Source organism: Cheilinus undulatus, linkage group 23, assembly GCF_018320785.1.
Source record: "Cheilinus undulatus linkage group 23, ASM1832078v1, whole genome shotgun sequence".
In the NCBI taxonomy this organism is placed as follows: Eukaryota; Metazoa; Chordata; class Actinopteri; order Labriformes; family Labridae; genus Cheilinus; species Cheilinus undulatus.
Window position 1 is genome coordinate 15,099,556 of NC_054887.1, and position 23,019 is coordinate 15,122,574.

Below are 23,019 nucleotides of genomic sequence, written 5' to 3' on the forward strand. Positions count from 1 at the left end.
CTTCCTTCCTCCCTTCTTCTTGTCCTTCCTCCCTTCTCTTTCTCCCCAAGTGGTGCTGATTGGTCCAGCCATTCTCTTATGAAAACAAGCACATTAATCATGAATCTTTCTGAGTTGGATCTGCTGATGACAGACATGGAATCTAGACAGTCCTTTGGATTTGCATGGTCAATAAGTTTTTCTTTTTTCCTAATCAAATTACTACAATCATAAGAGGTAGTCTTCTATCCACAGACAGAATATGGGTCTTATTGAGCCTCTAAAAGTGAGTTTTATGGTTGTATTTTTGTCTCTGTTGCTGCAGCTTTAAGTGCTTTCAGAAGGTAAAAATGCCTACTACTGGATTTAAGCAGGCAGGAGCGATTGTTTGAAACAGATGTAGTCTCTTAAGTTTCACTCATACCAAAAAGAAAACCTCAGGCCTCTCTCTCTCTCTCTCTCGTGCGCTCTGACTCGGGGTTTGGAGGTCTGCAGCCTTTAGCGTCTCTGCTACATCTCTTTATTTAGCGCCGGCTCTCGACTCTGTTCCCCTCCGCTGCTGAATAATAGATAAGTGACGACCATGATGCGATTGCCGTGTAGGCACTTTAAATGTGAGTGTGTGTTTGTTCTTTGCCCGGGAGAGGGAGTGTGTGTCTGCTGCTCTGCACCTGCCCGCCGACTCGGTGTTTGTGAGTTTCTGCCCCTCCATCTCCATCCTGTGCCGGCTGTTTGAACCCCTCCACCTCCCCTTCAGACCTCCTCTTCACCTCTGCATCTCCCTCCCTCTCCTCCCAGTTTGCTGCCCTTAGCTTAGTAACAGCGCGGGCATTAAACTTTCATGACTGCTGTCTTTTTCTGGCACGCTCTTCTTTCTTTTCCCCCCTCATCCCTCGCTCCTCTTCTCCTTCTTTCTCTCTACTTTTTTCCTTTTTTCCTCACCCTTTCTCTCTCATGTTTACCCAGCAGTGAGTTCTGCCGGAGGAGAGCATAACGAGGAAGTTTGACTCTGCTTTTTTTTGGTTTTTAACATCGGGAAACTCGACAGAATTTAAAGTGACTGCAAATTTAGGCAAACCGTTTCCCATCTGTCCCTCACTGCTTCAGTGTCGTCTATTTGCACACTTGAAAGACTGCTCTCTGTGTGTGAATCCGTGCATGTTTGTGTGTGTAAAGAGAAAAAAAGAAGCAATGAGATGTGAAAAATGGTCGTAGAAAACATCTCCACTTCCTCTTTCGAACAAGTTGCCTTCCTTTCCCCAGCTTCTGTGGGTATCACTACTAAAACCACAGAAGTGTTTCTCATAATTTTCTCTCTTTTTCCGTCTCAGATTTGTTTTCTGGGTCAGTGCATGTAATTTGACGTGCTCTAACTGTTGCTGAATTAAGCAGTCGCCCTCTCCTTCCAGCAGAAATAAAAAAAGCACACATTCCCAGAGCAGGCCGAGTAGTTACAGTTAAATAAAGAGCAGAGGAGAGTGGGATAAATCGGGGCATTTGCTGCAGTGCTGGTGGCTAAATGAAACATCAGGATGTCAAAGTGGTTTATGTTTGTACGCAACCTGCAGCCTCACAGACTGCAGGTAGAGACAGAAAATCTGATAAAAGTCTGATCTGCTGCTCATGAAAGGTTAAAAATCAGAGGTGGAGCAGCAGGGCGGCAGTAATGCAGTCAAACGTTTGCTGGTCTGTATCATGAATCTCATGAATAAAAACATGATTCCTGTATGTGTAAAATCAGTAAGAGAATATCAGTCACCATCCAGGTTGTTTTGTTAAGAGCACACTGTTTAACAGGCCGGCCCATGGCTTCCCCAGATGCCATTTAGTAGCATGGATCTGTAGCTTTAGTGTTAGCCCCTTGGTTAACTTTTACCTCCTGAGTCTTCATTCAATTTTGGAGCGGACTTAAAAAAAATGTTGCAGGTCCAATGAACCCACCTGCTTTGTTAATATAACAAAAAATATAGGCCCAAACCCAGAAGAAAGGATTTACATTTTAAAACTTGCAACAATTAATCTTTTTTTTTTTGTTTTGTGGCTTTAATGAGTAAAAATGGGTATGTAGGCTTAAACTTAGAAAGCAAGCTTGTCTTTGCAAACCTCCATTCCATGATTCTGAGCCCCAGAAAGTTGCACCCTTCCCCCTCTTATAGACAGCAGCAACAAAATCTGGATGTCTGCGCTGCTGGGGGTGAGTATGCCTAGGCCCTCACCCTTGCCCACCACCTGGTCTCCAATGCACCCGACCCTTATGCCTGTCCCTGCAGGTGGTGGGCCGATAGGGTTGTGTCTCCATGTTGCCTTTTCAGGCAGAGCCTGACCAGGTCCCACGGAGCCACCAGATGCTCACCGTCTTGCTATCTAGAGTCTTGATCCAGGGGGGGCACCCCGGCTTCCCTATTCCACATGAGGTAACTTTAGACTGTGGATTCCAAATCTTTCTTGAGTAGCTCTTTTTCTGGATCCTCCCCCAGGACCAATTTGCCTTGGGAGGACCTACCATGGGTTAATGCCCCTAACAATACAGCTCTTGGGTTAAGTGGGACATGCCAACCCCCCGATCACCACGATAAGGTGGCAGTCGAGGGAGGAGGGATTCTGGTTTAGAGAGCTCAGAATTTCATCTCTACTGTTTGCAGATGATGTGATTATATTGGCTTCCTCAGCCTCCCTCAGACCTCCAGCAGGCTCTGGGGCGGTTTGCAGCTGAGTGCGAAGAGGCTGGTATGAGATTAAGTACCTCCAAGTCCAAGAGCATGGTTCTCTGCAGGAAAACAGTGGATTGCTCCCTCTAAGTGGGGAGTGAGTTTTTCCCCTAAATGAAGGAGTTCAAGTATCTTGGAGGTTTTGTTCACAAGTGAGGTTAGAATGGACCGTGAGATTGACAGCTGGATTGGTGCAGCATCAGCAGGTGTTGTACCATACCATTGTAGTGAAGAGGGAACTGAACTGGAAGGCAAAGCTTTAGATTTACCTGTCGATTTATGTTCCAACCTTCACCTATAGTCATGAGCTTTGGGTGATAATGGAAAGAATGAGATTAGGGGATCAAGCAGTTGAAATGAGATCCCTTAGATCCCTTAGAGACAGGGTGTGGAGCTCGGGCATCCAGAGGGATCTAGAAGTAGTGCAGCTACTCCGTTGCATCAAAAGGAGCCAGTCGAGGTGGTTCAGGCACCCAATCAGGATGCCTCTTGGTTGCCTTCCTGTGGAGGTCTTCCAGGCACACCCAACTAAGGGGAGATTCCCAGGGCAGGCCCAGAACCTGCTGGAGGGATCATACATCCCATCTGGCAGGGGAACGCCTCAGAATCCCTAAGGAGGAACTTGAAAACATTGCTGGGGAAAGAGGCATCTGGGTTGACTTACTTCACCTGCTGCCACCGCGACCCAACCCCGGATAAGATAAGAAGAAGATGAATGGATGGGGGGTAAGGAAAGCAGTTTTAATTGAACAGAGCTCTCAATTCTCAAAACAAGAAGTAAGGTGGGCAGCATTGAGCTGCACATCTTCCATTAATCTTTTGTTGTTCTTTTGATTGAGTGCCCCTTGGTTGCAGAATTTGCTAACTGTGCAGTTAAGCTGATGTTGTTGATGTTGGAGTTCCTGGTAAATGTCTGAGCTTAATTTAGCAGACTATAGAGTGCCGACAACATTTATACTGGAGTCAAGAATGAAAACAAACCAAAGAAAACATGAAAACACATAAATGTTTCATCAGGATCCATCCTCAGAGCTGCTTTAAGAAGAGTCCACAGACTAGCTCTGATAAAATCAAAACATATGAACACAGTACGAGGGTCGAACATGGGCCAAATGTGGCGTCACGGAGATCCGGTTTCAAAACAGACATGGGACAGATGGCGAGCGGCCAGTCTTTTAATTCATCAGCATGCATGAGGAAGCCCACGTCGGTGGCTGTGAAAGTTGCGGCTTAATCTTCAGCTCTTCATCCTGGAGGCGACGTCTTCACACCGAACGTGGAAGTGGAGCAGACAGGATGAAAGAGACGGAGACGGAGTGTGGGAGGGAGGAAGAGAAGAGAGAGAGGGACCACCTACGAGGCCGCTTGATGATGCTCTGTATCTGTCTTTGTGTGCGTGTGTAATGCATTATGTTAGTGAGGAGTGTAAGGCGGTACTGCTCCACTCAGATAAAATGTGTGTTTTGGATGCGTCTCTCAGTAGGTGGTGTTTGTGTACGCCGCCTCATAATTGCTGCCTGTCTTTGTTTTGTGTCGGCTTGTGCGATTGTGTGAGTGTGTACATATTTGTGTCTGTGTGGGCGGCGACTTAAATGAAACGAGTGAGTATTAAGTTTAAGCTGAGGTGAGAAGGCGGAAGCTTCTCTTCCTCCGTCATCCATCTCTACCTTGTTCTTCACTCACCTCTCTCTTCTTCTCTCTTTAATGTGACATATTACTTTTTTCTCACACACACGCACGCGCTGTAAAGGAATTATGCCTGATCTGAGCTGAGTCTTTAGCTTGTCTGTCTTTGAACATCAATGCTGTTGCTTTTGAAGCTTCTCTTTGAATGATTGCGTTTCTGTTTTAAGCACGCAGAGATAAAGGGCCGGTTAAGCCGAGCTGTTTGGCTACTATCTCACTTTTTTCTGAACATAAAGAAAGCATACATAAGCTGTGAGGTATGTACACACAAGCACAAACAGGTGTATGTGCTGCCGGTAAACTCAGACTAAGAAGTTTGTTTTAGAAAAACCTCAGTGGACAGAAAATGAAGAAACTACATGGACAGTTATGGATAAACTTTTACAACTGGTTTAAAACATTAATTTACCATACATAACAAGAACCACCTTTGGGTAGTTGTGTGTCTCCTCAAGGTATCATGGGTCAAGAAGAAGGCCTGTGGGACTGACCATAAAGCCTAACAACCTTGGTCCTTGTTCTTTTACCTCCAACATCTTATTAGGTCATCTTTGAATCAGAAGCCCAATGTTTACCCTGCAAAGTTAATGGATTGTCCAGATTCCATGTCTGTCGTCAGGCAGATCCATCTTGCAAACTTGTTCCTTGTTAGGGAATGACTGGACCAATCAGCATCATTTAAGGAGAAAGAGGTGGTCGCTACAGGCATGGTTTAGTTAAAGCCATTGTAAGCCAATAAACAATGGCTGCTGATGAAGAGATTATCATGAATGTAACTATAGCAATAGTTTTATCAGAACTGGTCAACATTTCTACAGGTTAATTTTTTTTTTTTTAAGTTTCTCATTTGAACCTTTTTTAGTTTTTGTCTTGTTTACATTTCAGTACAGTTTTAGTTGATAAAAAGCCTTTAAAAAATCAAAAGCTGGAGAAAAGAAGCTGCATTAGCTATGCAGATAATGTAGTTAGGTACCTAACATTGCTTAATCTAAAACTAACAAAGTCACATTAGCTTTGCAAGCTGAGTAGAAAGTGTCTCTGCATTAATAATGTTGCAAAATCTAAAGCTAACAAAGCTACATTAGGTATGCAAGCTAGGTAGGTAATGTATCTACATAACCCACATTGCTAAATCTAAAGCTAGCACAAATAAAGCTACGTAAGCTATGCAGATAATGTAGTTATGTAGCAAACGTTGCTTAATCTAAAGTTAACAAAGTTACGTTAGTTTTGCAAGCTAAATAGAAAGTGTATCTACATAAATAACAATGCAAAATCTAAAGCTAACAAAGCTACGTCAGTAACGTGAGCTAGTTAATGAATCTAAATATCCAGCATTGTTAAATCTAAAGCTTGAGCAAATAATGCTACATTAGCTATGTAGATAATGTATTTATATAGCTAAGTTTGCTAAATCAAGGGCTAGTGGAATTACATTAGCTGTGCAAGCTAGGTAGGAAATGTGTCTACATCAATAACGTTCCTAACTCTAAATCTTGAGCAAATAACACTACATTAGCTACATAGATCATGTAGTTATATAGCTAAGGTTGCTAAATCAAGGGCTAGTGGAGTTACGTTAGCTATGCAAGCTAGGTAAGAAATGTATCTACATAAATAGCATTACTAAATTTAAAGCTTAAACAAGTCCTTGCAATTCAATCTTGACATTTAATTACAATGTTTATTCTCCTTGAACTACTTTAATCATCCAAATTACAAAAAAACAAAATAAAAGTAAAACACTCATTCATGGGCTGTCAACACTTGATGAAAATACTGACATATCTTATAAGCACAGTGGAAAAACATCATGGATTTTGACCATCCAAACATCTAGCACTTACGTTTTTGTTTTGCTTTAGTCTCCTTGATAAAAACTAAACTAAAAAATTTTAAGCTCAGTTTAAGGCCAGATTTGCCTCCCCTAATGATTGTGTGGTCACATCCTGAGTGGAGGCTCATCGCAAACCATTATTTGTCTGAATATTCCACAAGTGTGTGGTGACAACAAGACTATTCTGCTGCCCCATATCACACTCTAGCCTCCAGACCTAGAATTGTAAATATCAAACATGCCTGATATGTACAAGTTGTAGTGCCTCAAACCAGCAGGTTAAAAAACTAGTTAACTGACAAAACAAGGCAACATAATGTCATATTATTATGTGGTGACGGTCTGAATGGTACAGTGCCTATAAAAAGTATTCACTCAGTATTAAACTCATATTTAACCTCCTCTAGGCAGGGTTGCCAGGTTTGGGTGACAAAACCAGCCCAATGGTTGATCAAAAGTAGCCCAAAACCAAGCCCAGTGCTGAAATTCAAAATGAACAAGGGAAACCTTTGCCACACCACATATATTGCTTTTGCCATGTGCCATGTTTTCCTGCTTTTCTGCTGGTTGATTTAATTGTATTTTAGTGTCAAAAAAGTAGTTGGATCTGCTATAAATGTTAAATACTCATACACATGACATAAAAAATGGGTCCGCTCAGGCCGCTGACAGAAAAAATCTAGCGGTGGCAGTACGTAAAAAGTAGCCTAATTCTGCAGGAAAACCGCGGACCTGGCAACCCTGCCTCTAGAGTTTGCCAAAGGCATGTGGGAGACTACATGGTCTAGTAGAACAAAGTTCTTTGGTCTAATAAGAACAAAATTATGCTTTTTAGCCATCAGAGAGAACGCTATGTTTGGCAAACACCAAACAAACCATCCACACTATGAGGCAGGGTGGTGGCAGCATCATGCTTTGGGGATGCTTCTCAGCAGCTGGCCCTGGAAGGCTTGTAAAGGTTGAGGGTAAAATAAAGGTGGAAAAAATCTAGGAAAATCCAGGAGGACTAGCTTATTCAGACTGCAAGAAAACTATGGCTTTGGAGAAGATTTATTTTCCAGCAAGACAATGACCTAAAGCAAACAGTGAAAGCTACACAGAAATGGTTTAAAGACATCAAGGTGAATGTTCTGGAGGGCCAAGTCAAAGCCCAGATCTCAATCTAATAGAGAATTTCTTACTGGGCTTGAAAAGCCCTGTTCGCACCAATTCCCTGTGCAACCTGGCAGAGTTGAGCAGTGTTGTCAAAAAAGCCAAATCATATTGGCCATGATATAAAATCCACAATATAACATATATAAATAAATATATTTTACCATTATATATAAATATATTAAAGGAGGCACTGGACTTTGACTGTCTTGTGTGTTTGAATGTAACTTCATGAAAAGGAAATGTAGGTTTTGGTGAGAAACTTGAAGAAATGCACTTGTAAGAGGTTGACATTTCTTTTATCAGTAATACAAAATATTTGTGTCAGCTGCATAATGTAACTGATTCAGTTTTATTGAAACTTAACATTGTGACTAAACAGCTCACATAAAAAAATGCCCCAGTGCTGTAAAAAATGAAGATCTGAGCGATAAAAAGTGGACTTTTCCTTTAATTTTTGATTGGAGCAGAACGTTTTGGCTGCAGCTTCTTGTGCACATGCATTCAGTCCTTCTGACACACACTGGTATTAATTTAAGCATTTTGGGTTGGCAGCAAATATTTGGCCTCTGTTTTATACAACTGCACATAGACGTCCTTCTCTCTCTCTCTCTCTCTCTCTCTCTCTCTCTCTCTCTCTCTCTATCTCTCTCTCTCTCTCTCTCTCTCTCTCTGGTACGAAGTTCTTTGGCTGAACGTTTTGGCTACTAGTTTTTTTGGGTATCTACGCAGACACACAGGCACACTTAGGAATTAACTTTGTTTTGGCAGATTGAAAATTCCCTCCTTTTCATTTCTGCACATGCACTACCACATTCATAAGAGCACACACAGACACAATGGGCAGTAATCCCCTTGTATATGCCAGAGCTTTGGGCAGAGCAGGGATTTTCCTCTTCAAAGAGCAGACCACCCATCACAGCCACCCAACAATGGTGGCCGAACTCCGGAAGATTTCCCGTGGTGGGGTGCGAGTCCTCAGATATACAAAATAACACACAGACTACAAGCTAGGGCTGGGCAATAAAGCCAGTTTTATGATATATAGATGGTCCAGCCCCTTTTCCAATGTTTACTCTTCCGCAATTGAAGACATTTTGTAGCCCGGAACAACTGATGATAATCATAATCAACAAATTGAACAATATCCGGAGTCCAGATCTTCTATTCATGTTGCCAAGGTATCATGAATATCAATTGATTTCCAATATTAATGCAAATGCTCCTAGATGTGCAATTTAGACACCCTGTCAGGTTGGTTGCATTATTTGAAGATAAAGCATAATAAAAGTGCTCAATATGACTGTTTTGTTCCAAGAATTTTATAACCGCAACATATGGAATGTTGGCACGTACAATTTAGACAGTATGTAGGAGTTTTACCTTAATCTTTGATACTTTAAGATCATGACTTTAAAAATACTGAATGTGTAAGCCTTTTTTTTTTGTTTCTGTGGACAGCCATAACAGGGTTATTTTATTTCTGTAATGACCAACGATTTGAAGCAAACACAGTTACTTGACATTGCTGAAATTCATCAGCAGCAGTTGGAAATGTGGAACTGGGAAGGAGAAAGGGAAACCCTCACTGCTCACCAGTCACATCCAATTTCTTAAATGTTGCCAACATATTTGGGCAATTAAGGTTGCTGTCTGTTTTTTTTTTGGTGCAATGAAGATGGCGTGTATGAGTTAGCCCTCAATTTTTGATGATTAAAACACAAAACATTTCTCATCATTCCACATCAAGGACTACAGTGAAGTATTTGAGGACACCCAGTATTGATAATATAAGATACACTTTTACCGTCTCTCGTATCATAAGAACATAACGAATCATATTGTATGGTATTATTACGTACCGTATCGTATCATTATGTATTCTGTATTTTATTTATGTATCTTATTGTTCCGTGTGGTATCGTTAGATATCATTAGATATTGGAACATATCATAACGTATCGTAATGTTTCATGATGTATTGTTACATATCGCGTTGTGTGGTATCATAACGTATCATATTGTAACGTATCATAAAGTATTGTTACATATCGCATCATGTTGTATCGTTACATATGGTTACGTTTTGTATAGTATTGTAATGTATCATAACATATTGTAATGTATGATCACAAAGTCTCTACACTTTTTGATGCTACCGATAATCAAAATAATGTAGATTTTATTGCATCGCATTATAGCTTATTGCATCGTATCACATCTTAATATATTACATTGTATCGTATCATATTGTATTGCACCATATTGAATCGTATCATGTCACATCGCATCGCATGGTTGCATATCCTATGGTTACACATCGTATTGTTACGTATCATTATGTATTGTAACATATATTTTTGATAGTGTTGTTCTAAAGACCACACTATCCGAGACCAAGACTTGCCCGAGACCAGAGTGCACAGAGACCAAGACAAGAGCAAGACTTTTCAAGACCGAGTCAAGACCGAGACCAAGAACATAAAAATCAGTTTAAAAAACCATGACATGGTTGTACAGTTAAATGGCACTCTCTCTTTAATTTTAGTTTTCTTTTAAATAAATTTGACAAATAAAAACAAGGTGTCGGCAACTCTTTCAAAGAACATAAAAAAATCTCAAATGTTAAGAAATTTTTCCAACTGACTAAATGTATTTAGAAGCCACTGACAAGTCTGGAATTAATTTAAGTATCTGAAAATGAGATGTTTGTCTAGATTTGTCAGGTGAATGAAGCCTAAAGTAAATGTTCAGAGGTATTGCAGGTTCTTCTCCTTATTATCACATTTATGAAGTCGAAGAATAGCAGATCAGTGCTGGTCTTGACTGGTCTTGATGGAAAATCCAGAGTCTGGCCAGTTCCTAACCCTAATACAGAGAAAAATACACCAGTTATGTATCCATGAGTCAAGATACAAGCACATTAGTACGGAGAGACTTCTAGGATCATGCATGTACTTCCACCCTATGTGACATTTCCTTAAGCACATTTCTACACACAGGCCGCCTCGTGGAGCTCATGGGAGGACATTGGGGTTTTGTGGTGACAGACAGCAGATCTGGATGACCAGAGGAGGGGGGCCAGACGTTTGACAAAAGAGCAAAGACACAAAGCAAAGAGGGACTGCAACAGAAATGGAGAGGAATAAACGGATGAAGGAACAGACGGAGAGACTGAAGTCCAGCTGTTTCTGCTCCTGAACCTCGCTGTGTCTTCCTCCAATCTTTGCCCTCCTTCTTACACACTTGCTGACTTTTTTCTTCTTCTTTTGTTCTTTTTCATGTTACAGAAGGGGAGGGGGCGTCGGCTCTGCTCCACTGCTGATTCACCCGCAGACAAATTAAAACTATTTGTTTCCTAAAAGCTGAATTCAAAGACAAAAGCTTGCAAAGCGACAAAGAGCGGTCCGCATGTTTTTGGGGAAAGTCGCCCCAAATGTTTAGCTGCCACCCCCCCACCACCCACCCCCACCCGTCATACTTCCTCCCACATCCTCTCCTCTTTTCTTCTGTTTTGTCACAAAAGCAGCACATTGATTCTCGTTTGATGTAGAAATTATTATTTTTTGATTGATTTCTTCTTTGTTGACATGCACAATAAGAGTCTGTGTTGTTGAATTTCTTTTATTTTTGTATTTTTTTATTGACAGCAGAAAGCTGGGAAAGAAAATACCGTTATTAAAAAGATAGAAGAACCAGCAGCTTTAATAGTCAGCACATCGTCACTCCTAACTTGTCAGAAACATCAGCTGGTTCAGTGGTCCAACAAAAGATATGATTGACCCTGTGACATGGTAGATCCCTCTTCATTTATTCTTAGAGTATTTGTCACTTCCTGTTTCTATTCTGTCTGGTTTCATAGGTGCAGTACTCTTCTGTCATTTTTGTGTGGCAGATGCACAATGTCTAATTGGACTTTAATGGAGTTTAAACAGGAATGAAGTAGGTCAAGTTAGCTACAACCGATGAGCAACATCTGGTAAGGGCTACATGAACCTAGCTGGTGCTATTGACTCATGTTTTGGGCTTCTGGTACCCTTAGGTCAAGGGTGTCCAAACTATGGCCAGGGGCCCAAATGCGGCCCGCAGTCCATTTTTGATTGGTCTTCAACAAATTCTTGGTATAAAATTAAATATGGCCCACATTTAAACATTAATACCGTGGTTGAACTTTGTAGTTTCAGCACAAGACCGTGCTACAATGTTAATTTGGTAAACAAACATTCTGACAAAATGTATTTATATGATATTTTTGTGACTAAATTGGGACAACACTGTAAACAGTGAATAAATTAACAATATCTGTATTTATAACTTTCTGACGGATAACAGCAACAAATAGCAGAACCAGTAACATTTCAGGGGTGGAGCCAGTGGTAGCCAGGGCCAAGCAGGGCCCTCTGAAATCTGATTAACTTCCTCCAAATCCTAAAAATGATAGTCTATTTGCCTTGTCAGCAGTTAGTTAGCCATTTATGCCTACTTATTAACTTTGCATATCTTAACTTACATTCGATTGGTTAAATAATCTCAAGGTGAGGAATATAAAAGTGGCCCCACCATCTTTATATATTTCTGTATGTGGCCCTCAGTGGAAAAAGTCTGGACACCCCTGCCCTAGGTGCTGACAAGCAGGCCCTGCAACAGTGGTCAGTAGGTGTCTCTCCAAGAGTTAGCATGCCACGTTTGACTGATCTGGATAGGACCCGTGTGATAGGGCAACTTCAAGCTGGTGTTCCGCAAAAGCATGATTTGGAGTAAGCCCTAGTACCAAACTGAAGGCCAAGCTCTAAATAATGGGATCAGCACTTAGAAACCATAGCTTGTTCTACAGATTTGCAGTCAAGGTTTGCAGGACGATATGGCTGATTGGTCTCTGCCCAGACAATCTGGAACAGACTGCATGCAGCCAATCTCTGGTCGCCATGACCGCCCTTTACCATCAGACCTGTTTGGGCTGGTGTCAGCAACACATGCATTGGAACCTGAACATGTGGAGGAAAGTCAAGGCAGTTGCATTGCTAGGTGAAACATCCTTTGGTGGAGGCTGTGTGATGGTGTGGGGCGGCATCTTTATCACTGGAAACACGAGGCTGGTCATCACTGGAGGCAGTCTCAAGGCAGAAAGATATCGAAGTTAAATGCTGAATCCAGTGGCAATCCCCTGTCTCCACGGTCTGGGAGCAAACTCTATCCTCCAAGATGACAATGCAATGAAGGAGCCATGTGTAAACAGGATCCAAGAATGCTGCTGTCCTCTCTGGGCCAAAGCTCGTTTAAAATGGACTGAGGCAAAATGGAAAACTGTTCTGTGGTCAGATGAATCAAAATATGAAATTCTTCTTGGAAACTACGGAAGCCATCCCCTGCAGACCATTAATGCCTCCTATAGATTGTTTTCAGTAAATGGACAAATTTCTCAGTTTCAGCATCTTAGTTCTGTTGTGAATAAAAATTATGGATTTATGAGATTTGCACATCATTACACAGTGCCCCAACTTTTTTGGAGCTGGGGTTGTAAGTCACTTAACATCATTGAAATGTACTTTAAAAATAAAGGCAGCCAGTTACATTGTGCCAGTGTGACTGAATGACACTGGTCGGTGACCTGCAGCTTCACACGGTGAAGCTTCAGGCCTCTGCTGAAGCGTCTGTGTCTGACATGCTGATGGCTGATTTAATTATGAGAACAGCTCGTTTGTATTCACATATTGTCCTTTTGCAGCTTTTTTTCCAGGGGAAACTTTCATAAAATTCATCCATGAAATTGGAATTTAATTTTGCTAAGTAAGAGCGTGTCTGTGAGCCTGCAGGAGGACAGGGGTGTTTTTGTGTCCAGCTGGTGGAGTTTTATATATTTCTCCCTGTGATTTATTCCTCTCAGTTTACAGTTGGCCGTCAAACTTCATGAGTGAAAAACTGCTCGAGCTGCAGAATTTCTGAGGAGGGACAGATAGTGTTTATTTGTTCAGAATTTATGAGTGCCTTGTTCTGCCCGTGTCTTTGCTTTGTTGGCTTTCTGTCTGTCTCCCCATCAGGCTGTCACACTCAGTACGTCCATTTCACCCATTTATTCTGGGTTTTAGCCTCCCTCTTTAAATGTTACAAGAGTATCTATGCATCTTTACACTTCCTTTAACCTTCATTTGCAGCGGTAGACAGATGCATATAAGTTGGATGCAAAATGTGTTCCTCAGTGTACAAAGTTTCACAGCTCAGAGTCTAAAGGTTGACCTTGCTTTATTCATTTTTCATGTTTGTTTTGCATTTTTGCTTGGCGTGCATTCTCAGGTCGGTTTCCACTCAGCTTGCTCCAAGTCTTTAGAGACTGAAACCAAACAAGTCTCCAGGTAGATGCTGAGCTCCCATGCAGCTTCTTGGCTCCATTCCTGATGAGGTTTTTTTTCTGCATGCTTTCTCAGTTGTAATTAAAGCTGCAGAGATTTTGTCTGAGAACTCTGCAGTGCTTTAGTGCCAGCATGAGATGCAGTATTAATATTTGTTCTTTATGTAAGACCTTCACATTTAAAGCTAGTCCAAGAAAGACAAGTTAAATTCAACACATATATTTTAAACCACACTGTCAGTCGCAATTTTCACAGGGTCAGTGTACACAGAATTCTATCTTGCCCACTTATAGACCATCTGAAGGGCACTTTATCACTTTTGTTTACTTAAATACTACCCTTGATGACACTGTATCACTACTTTCCTCTACTTAGGTACCACCCTGGAGGGCACTTTATCACATTTCTTCCACTTTAAGACCACCCTGGGGGGAATTTTGTCATATTTTGCACATAAAGATACCACTCTGGAGGGCACTTTATCATATTTTGTCCATTTGGATTACCTTTGTTCACATAAAGACCACCCCAGAGGACATTTCATTACCTTCATTCACTTGAAGACCACCCTGGAAGACACTTTATCACAGTTTGTGCTCTTGGGGACCACCTTTGCGGGCACTACATTAAATTTCTTCCACTTAGAGACCACCCTGGAGGGCACTATCCAATTTGTCATATAAGTGACCAACCTGAAGGACACTTTATCAGATTTAGTGCACTTAGAGTCAGCATTGGAGGGCACTTAACACATTTTGCCCACTTGGAGACCCTGAAAGCCATTTTATCACATTCTGTAAACCTAAAAACCATCCTGTGAGGCGCTTAATTATATTTCTTCCTATAGTAGACCATCCTGGAGGACACTATCACTAATGTCCACCTAAGGATCATCTTGGAGGGCTCTTTATCGCCTTTGTTTACTTAAGGACCAACCTGAGAAGCACTTCATCACAATAAAATGTGGATGACTCTTTATCACATTTCATCCACATTTTATTATACTTTGTCCACCTGCCTTGGTTAATATAACTTATAAACCATCCTGGAGTGCACTTGATCACCTTTTTTCACTTGAAGACCACCCTGGAAAACACTTTACCATATTTTATGCACTTTGGGACTTGGCGGACATTCTTCATCCATTGAGAGACCACCCTGGAGGGCACCATCCAATTTTGTCATCTTAGCGTCCACCCTGAAGGACACTTTCAGATTTAATCCACTCAGAGACAGCATTGGAGGGCACTTTATCATATTTTACTCACTTGGAGACCCTGGAAGTCGTTATATAACATTCTGTACACATAAAGACCATCCTGGAGGTCACTGCATAATTTTTTGTTTTACTTTGACACCACCCTGGAGGACATTTTATCACATTTTGTCCACTTAAGAACCACTCTGGAGGGCACTCTATTACTTTTGCCAAGTTTTTTTCAATGAAAGACCATTCTAGAGGGCTTTTATAGACATTTCAGGGCAAAAACTTTTACATATTGTAGCTTGAGCTGAAGCCAAAGAGACTTTGATATGACAGATGTTTCAGGTGGATAAAACTTGGTCTGAATTTAAATTTATTAATTCTTTATTCTATTTTAGATGTGTCTAGTTTGTCAAACTGTGTTTTCTTGTTGCAGTTGTTCTGAGTTTAGCAGTTCGTGTTTGATCATCTTATTTTTGATGTTTGCATAGACAGGTAAAGAAGACTCTATCGATTAATTAAATAACTATCTCTGGAGTTATTGAACTTAAAATATAATGCAGCCAAAAAATGTTTTTTAAAAATATGGTCACATTTCTGTCTAGGGATGCATTATTTTTTGCTAATATCTGATGTAATGATATTTAGAAAATCTATTTTAGCCGGTACAGATGTAAATACTTATATGAGTGTTGTTCAGACCTAAAACTTCAGTCCTTAAAACACACTTTAAAATGGAAACTGCCTAAATCTGCAGATATCAATAGTATGCCAGTGATCTTATGTACCCCTATTTCTGTCTCATAATTCCACCTATTACATTCAGTATTTAGGAGAAAGCAAGTGTCTGTTTGGACTCACCTATAAGAGCTTAGAGCAGTCGCTTAAACAAAGTGGTGTCCCGCTGGACTTTAAGGATGTGCTCAAGGGTTTGAAGCGCTTAGAAGACTTTGAAACCCCATCATCTTGCTGTATTAGATTAAAAAATGATGACCATTTCCCCCTTTGGGACTAAACTGTGATTTATAGAGGGACAATAGAGTGAGTGCTACTTTAAATGCAAAGAAAAATCTGACGAAAACCCATCCAAAGTGTCTTTTGATTGCTCTGTGGCGTGTGCATACGTGTGCCTTTTGTGGAGGTGCAGCCCCTCATTTAACGGGGCTTTTTTGGAGACTGCTTGACAACTAAACACAAGCTCCTTCTGCCAAACAAATGGGAGCTGTGTCGGAGGAGAGAGGGGGCGGACCCGGCCTGAACCGCCGAGATGGGCACTCTGTGACAGCTGCTTTCATCTCCTTATTATTCCTCCTTCACACTCAAGGATTTTTGGGCTTCCTAAAGTATTTCTGTCCCTCTCTCTCCTTCCTCTCCCCCCACTCTGCCTCTCTTTCTGTCACTGGGCTGTGATTGGCTGTTATGACAGAGCCGTCGCCGGGCTGTCAGCCTCTTCTAAAGCTCAGTTTAATTACTCCTTTTCACTAACATGACACGTTCATGCACAGATGCATGCAAACTCGCACACAGGCGGGAAAGTCGCTCACAAAAACACACAAACTGATGCTTTCAGCTGCACGCCGCGCCGTCCTGGCTGTAATAAAAACGGTGATTGAACTCTCCGTCAGCTGCTCTACCTGACAATGCAGACCCCAGATGTTTGTCAGTGCTGGTTTCTCTGTTTCCTCCGCAGGGCTTTGAATGCACCGTGTAGATTTGCGAGGGGCCAGGCGTCGCCGGGTTTGATGGGCGCAGATCGATGGCGCGGCCTGCTGTGCCAGGCTCTGAATAGCCAATTAAAGCCATTGAGATGGAGGAGAAAATGGGCGGTGATGTGAAGGAGTGATTAAAGGAGGATGATGAAAGAAAAGAAGGGAAAGATGCAGAAGCGTTTGCAGTTTTCCTCGTAAATACTTAATATTCTGCGTCGTAGACTTCTCCTCCTCATCATTCGTGCAGATAAAGATTCCCTGATGGATCGTTCGGCTCATCCTTCCATAAAAAGAAGACGGCGGTGCACTGGGTTGAGACCTTGACTGATGGAGGAAAGCTGAGACAGATGTACAGATTTTCTAGAAAATGAGGAGAAAACAATGAGAAAGCCGTGTCGCGTGTAGATGCCAGGCTGTCTGGGAAGGTTTCATGTCCGCTTAAATTCTTCCTCTTCTCTGTCACTCCACTTTGCTTTGTTTCCTTCCTCTCTTACTGTCCCATCATCATCTGCCACTCTATTGTTGCTCTATAGGTAAGAATGGGGAATAAATGCAAGAAAGGACCTGCAGGGCAAACTTAAATATGAGCCTCCGCCTTCTGAATTTTTACCTCCATTTCTTGTTTTATTCCTTTCTCTAAATCCCCTTTTAGTATAGGAATAAATACAGTAACAGCCAAGTGGGTGTTACCTTTATATTTGTTGATGTACTGGAAAATATTAGCCAACTTACTCAGGTGGTCTTGGACGGTTCAATTTTAAGATTTTTCCTGATACAATGATACAAAATAGCCCACCAGTTCATCTCAGTAGAGTCTGTTGTCAACCAATATTGCTATCTTCATTGAAAGTCAACAGCCATCTACATGCTATTTTTTGTTCAGTGTAAGATAAATTTCCCAAATCTATCAGCCAAAGTGGTCTACAGGTCATTAAAACTATCTTAATGGTGAGATTTGTGCCAGAAAACAGTAAACTGAGTAATAAACTGGGACTTTTTTAGCTCCAAACTGTCTGCCTGTCATGATATAAATGTGATTTTTTTTTTTAACCTAACCTTCTAATCCACAGTATGTCTCAGTCCCTTTAGTCCATTGTTCACTTTCCATGTCCTCCCTTTAGGTACCCTCCCCTATGACATAAAGATCGTCATCGCCGGAAACCACGAGTTGACCTTTGATCAGGAGTTTATGGCTGATTTGATCAAGCAGGACTTCTATTACTTCCCCTCGGCGTCCAAACTGAAGCCAGAGAACTACGAGAATGTCCAGTCGCTGCTCACCAACTGTATCTACCTGCAAGATTCCGAAGTCACCGTGAGGGGCTTCAGGATCTATGGCTCTCCCTGGTGAGTACCTGAAACTAAGGAGAGAACACCACATTTAAGGCTTCATTAGTTATCACATTCTTCTGTTAAACATTTTGGCTATAAAGGTCAAAGATGAACTTTCTTGTGGCTAGTTTTTTAAACTGCTTGAAGCCTGCATTTGGTAGCAGAGGAAATGGATTCTTGTTATGATAATGGTATCAGCAGATATTTTTGAAAAAATCCAATAATAAATCTCAGCAAATGTTAAAATTTCTGGATATATTAACAACCTATGTATAAGCTGTGAATATTGGCAAATATAAGCTGTGAATATTGGCAAATAAAAGCTGTGAATATTGGCATATATTGGCTGCAAATACCAACCTGAATTAGTAATACTAAATATTGGCCCAAACCAGCTATAAATATTGGCCACTGCTGGCTATATATATCATCCTATATCAGCTGTACATACTGGCTTATATCTGCTGTAAATAATGGCCAATATTGGCCCATGTGGGATGTATACATCAGCTGTATATCCTGGGTTATATTGGCTTTGAATATCAGCCTACATCACCTGTAAATATCAGCCTTTGTTAGCTGTAAACACTAACCATTATCCACTGAAAATACTGGACTTTAATGGCTGGAAATATTGGCCTCTACCAACTGTAAATATCACCCTATATCAACTGTAAATATCATTCTATATCTGCTGTACATACTGGCCTACAACAGCTGTAATATTGCAATATTGGCCTATATTGATTGTAGATATTGGCCTTTGTCGAGTGTTAATATAAGCCTCTATGGGCTCTTTACCAAGACCCTTACAGCTGTCAATATTGGTCTTTATTGGATGTAAAAAAGGAGTTTATCAGCTGTGAATATTAGCTTATATTAGCTGTATGTATTGGCTGATATTAGATCTCAATACCAACCTATTTGTCTGTAAATACCAACTTATTTTGACTGTTATTATTGGCCAATTTTTGCTCAAAAATGGTCAGCAGTTTTAAGTGTCAACTTATGATATCAGCCATCATTATTGGCCAATATCAACAGTAAATGTCTTCCTTTATCAGCTTTAAATATTGACCTAAACTGTCTTTAGATATTGGTCTATATCAACTGTAAATATCATCCTTTAGCTGCTGTAAATACTGGCCTATTATTGCTCTAATATTGGCCTATATTGGTTGTAAATATTAGCCTCTATAGGCTGTAATTTAAGGCCTTTACCAGCTGTAAATATTTGCTTAAATTGGCTGTAAATATTGGTGGATATTCATTTTAATTACCGACCTATATTGGCTGTTGATTTAGGCCAATACTGGCTCAAAATATTGTCAATGTCATCTTTAAATATAAGCAGGTATCACCTGTATATATCAGCCTTTTTCAGCTGTACACACCAACCATTGTCTGCTGTGAATATGGGGCTATATTGGCTGTAAATATTGACCAATATCATCTGTGAATACCTGCCTTTGTCAGCTCTACATATTGGCCCATATCAACTAAATATTTAGGTGACTAAATATCAAGCTATATCTGCTATAAATACTGGCCTATATTTGCTGTAAATATTGCTCTAAATTGGTTGGCCTCAATTGGAAGTTAATTTTGGAATCTATGGGCTATAAATAAAGAATTTTCACCGTGAATATTGGCCTATAAAGTCTAAAAATAACTGCATTTATCACCTGTAAAAATTGGCCTATTTTAGCTCTAAATACAGACCTTTATGGCCTGTAAATATTGGCCTATAATGGCTATAAATACAGACCTTTATGGCCTGTAAATATTGGCCTATAATGGCTATAAATACAGACCTTTATGGCCTGTAAATATTGGCCTATAATGGCTATAAATACAGACCAACATTGGCTGTAAATATTGGCTGAAGTTAGCTCTAAATACCTACCTTTGATGGCTGTAAATATTAGCCTATATTAGCTCTAAGTACGAACCTATGTTGGCTGTAAATATTAGCCTATATTAGCTCTAAGTACGAACCTATGTTGGCTGTAAACATTAGCCTATATTAGCTCTAAGTACCAACCTATGTTGGCTGTAAATATTAGCCTATATTAGCTCTAAGTACGAACCTATGTTGGCTGTAAATATTAGCCTATATTAGCTCTAAGTACGAACCTATGTTGGCTGTAAACATTAGCCTATATTAGCTCTAAGTACCAACCTATGTTGGCTGTAAATATTAGCCTATATTAGCTCTAAGTACGAACCTATGTTGGCTGTAAATATTAGCCTATATTAGCTCTAAGTATGAACCTATGTTGGCTGTAAATATTAGCCTATATTAGCTCTAAGTACGAACCTATGTTGGCTGTAAATATTAGCCTCTATGGGTTGTATATATCAGCCAATATTGGCTCAAAATATTGGTCGATATTACCTTTAAGTATCACCCTTTATTAGCTGTAAATATTAGCCTATATCTAAAGTAAATACTGGCTTTTATCAGCTTACAAATTACCCTTTATTGGCTGTAAATACAGGCCATTATGGCTGTAATTTCAGCTTATATCAGGTGGTGTGTCAGCCTTTATGGCTTGTAAATATTGGCCTATAATGGCTATAAATACAGACCTTTATGGCCTGTAAATATTGGCCTATAATGGCTATAAATACAGACCAACATTGGCTGTAAATATTGGCTGAAGTTAGCTCTAAATACCTACCTTTGATGGCTGTAAATATTAGCCTATATTAGCTCTAAGTACGAACCTATGTTGGCTGTAAATATTAGCCTATATTAGCTCTAAGTACGAACCTATGTTGGCTGTAAATATTAGCCTATATTAGCTCTAAGTACGAACCTATGTTGGCTGTAAATATTAGCCTATATTAGCTCTAAGTACGAACCTATGTTGGCTGTAAATATTAGCCTATATTAGCTCTAAGTACGAACCTATGTTGGCTGTAAATATTAGCCTCTATGGGTTGTATATATCAGCCAATATTGGCTCAAAATATTGGTCGATATTACCTTTAAGTATCACCCTTTATTAGCTGTAAATATTAGCCTATATCTAAAGTAAATACTGGCTTTTATCAGCTTACAAATTACCCTTTATTGGCTGTAAATACAGGCCATTATGGCTGTAATTTCAGCTTATATCAGGTGGTGTGTCAGCCTTTATGGCTATAAACCCTGGCTTATAATGACTGTAAATATCAGCCTATATTTTCTCCAGTTATCAGTCGATATTTGCCTGTATTTGTTGTAAATACCAAACTATATTGGCAGTTAATACTGGTCTATATTTGCCTAAAGTATCAGTCCAAATCTACTGTGAATATCAGTCTATTTTAGCTGTAAACACTAGTCTTTATTTGCTGTAAATATCAGCCATATGTATGGAAAGGTTTGTGGCATTTTAGGCAGGACCAACTGACCTTCTTCTAAAGTCTTACTTTGTTTGTCCTTATTGTTGAGGTGCATTTTAAGGACTGAAGTTACTTTAAATGTTGACGTTTCATATAAAGATGCTGCACAGCTGCTGTTTATAGTCATATTTTCAGCTTCATCCTATCTTAACAGGCCTCTTGTGTTCCTGAGCACAGAGTTTGACAGCATTACAGGGTCTATTGTGACAACACTGAGTTGTTTGACATGTATTATTTAGCCTCTCTGTTTATATTTAGGCTTCTCTTAATAATATAAAAAGGTATCGTGACAAAGCTCTCCTCTTGTCCTCTTTTGAACTTCATCCGTGCAGCTTTGCATCATTGGCATGAATCATTTATTCCCTTCTTTATCCAGCTTTCACTTGAGCTGCTTTCTATTTTTCTAACTCAAATCCTCCTGGACAGCCAGTGTCTTCTTCTGTGAGCGGCGCTGAGGTGCTGGTCCATGATCTGCTCTCTGTGTCTGTGTATTTTAGTGACAGGTTCCCGGGGGCAGTGTTTGAGTGTGTTTGTGCCCCCGGTGCTGCTGGGTAATTGGTTTGCTGTGATAGCAGTGTCCCCCGAGTTTATTGCTCAGGTCTCTGCAGAGATCTGCCCGAGGTGGACGGAGGGGAAGACTGAGGCGAGAAAGGATAGATGGAGAGTGGGAGGGGAGAAACACACGGGGGGGGGGGCAAAGGAGGGATGTAGGAGAGGAGGACAGACGACAGAGGGAGGGAGAGAGATTTAGGAGGAGATGATTGTATTCATGTTCACCGGATGGCCCTGGCTGCTGTAACGGCCACATGAGGTGACGAGTGAATGTATAAGCCTTGGGGTCTGTTCCTGCAGCACAGAGGGGCTCCAGCTGGAAACTGTGTCCCCCCCGTCTGCAGTGTCTGTCCTCCTTCCCTTCTTATTCTTCCTTACGTGATCACTTAAACTATCTCTCTTTGATTCACTCAATTTTTCTTTCCTTTCTTGCTTTTTCCACTGCTCCTCGCCCCTTTAGTATCTTTACGGCATCCTTTTTTCCTTCCATTCTTGCTATTTCTTTTTCTTTCTGTTACTCTCCATCCAGGCACATGCCCCGTACTTCTTTCCTCGATTCATCCATGTGAGACACCGTATATCTCAGAACGGAAACTCTTGGAATGAAATCAGATTAAAATTTTGTTTAGGGGTAAGTGTTTAGGTAAGGGTTAGGATAAGCTTAACCTGAAAGTCCTGTAAGGTTCCTGTAGGTCTGCTTGCAGGAAAAAGCTTGTCCTCCATGAAAACATTCTAATGCAGCCAGCATAGCTTATGTAGCTCCATTAGCTGCGTAAGCTACAGAGCTAACAAAGCTAAAGCTGAGCTCACAAAGCAGCTTTGTATCTACACTATCTGTGTAGCTGGGTTAGCTTTAGCTACATTTGCTAAAGGGTATGTTGATAAAGCTAACATAGCTAAAGATAACATAGCTACGGAGGTAACATTATATGAAGCTAAAGTAGCTAAAACTCAGCTCACAAACAGCTATGTAAGCTAAGTATCTATATTATCTTTAGCTACATTTGTTAAGGCTTGCATTGCTAAAGCTAACTTACCTATAGATAACGGGGTGGTGTACCTATGTAACTAACGTAGCTAAAGCTAAGCTCACAAACAGCTATGAAAGCTGCATATCTAC

At 40.6% G+C, this 23,019-nt stretch overlaps 1 protein-coding gene across 1 annotated transcript in view; it reads left to right on the forward strand.

Moving 5' to 3' along the window:
• The window catches only part of mpped1 (metallophosphoesterase domain containing 1), a 139,929-nt gene that overhangs the window by 30,929 nt on the left and 85,981 nt on the right, over positions 1–23,019 (forward strand). The window contains exon 4 of the mRNA XM_041780936.1: positions 17,744–17,969. Within this exon, the coding sequence (XP_041636870.1) occupies positions 17,744–17,969 (226 nt within the window). The remainder of the gene's footprint in view (positions 1–17,743; positions 17,970–23,019) is intronic.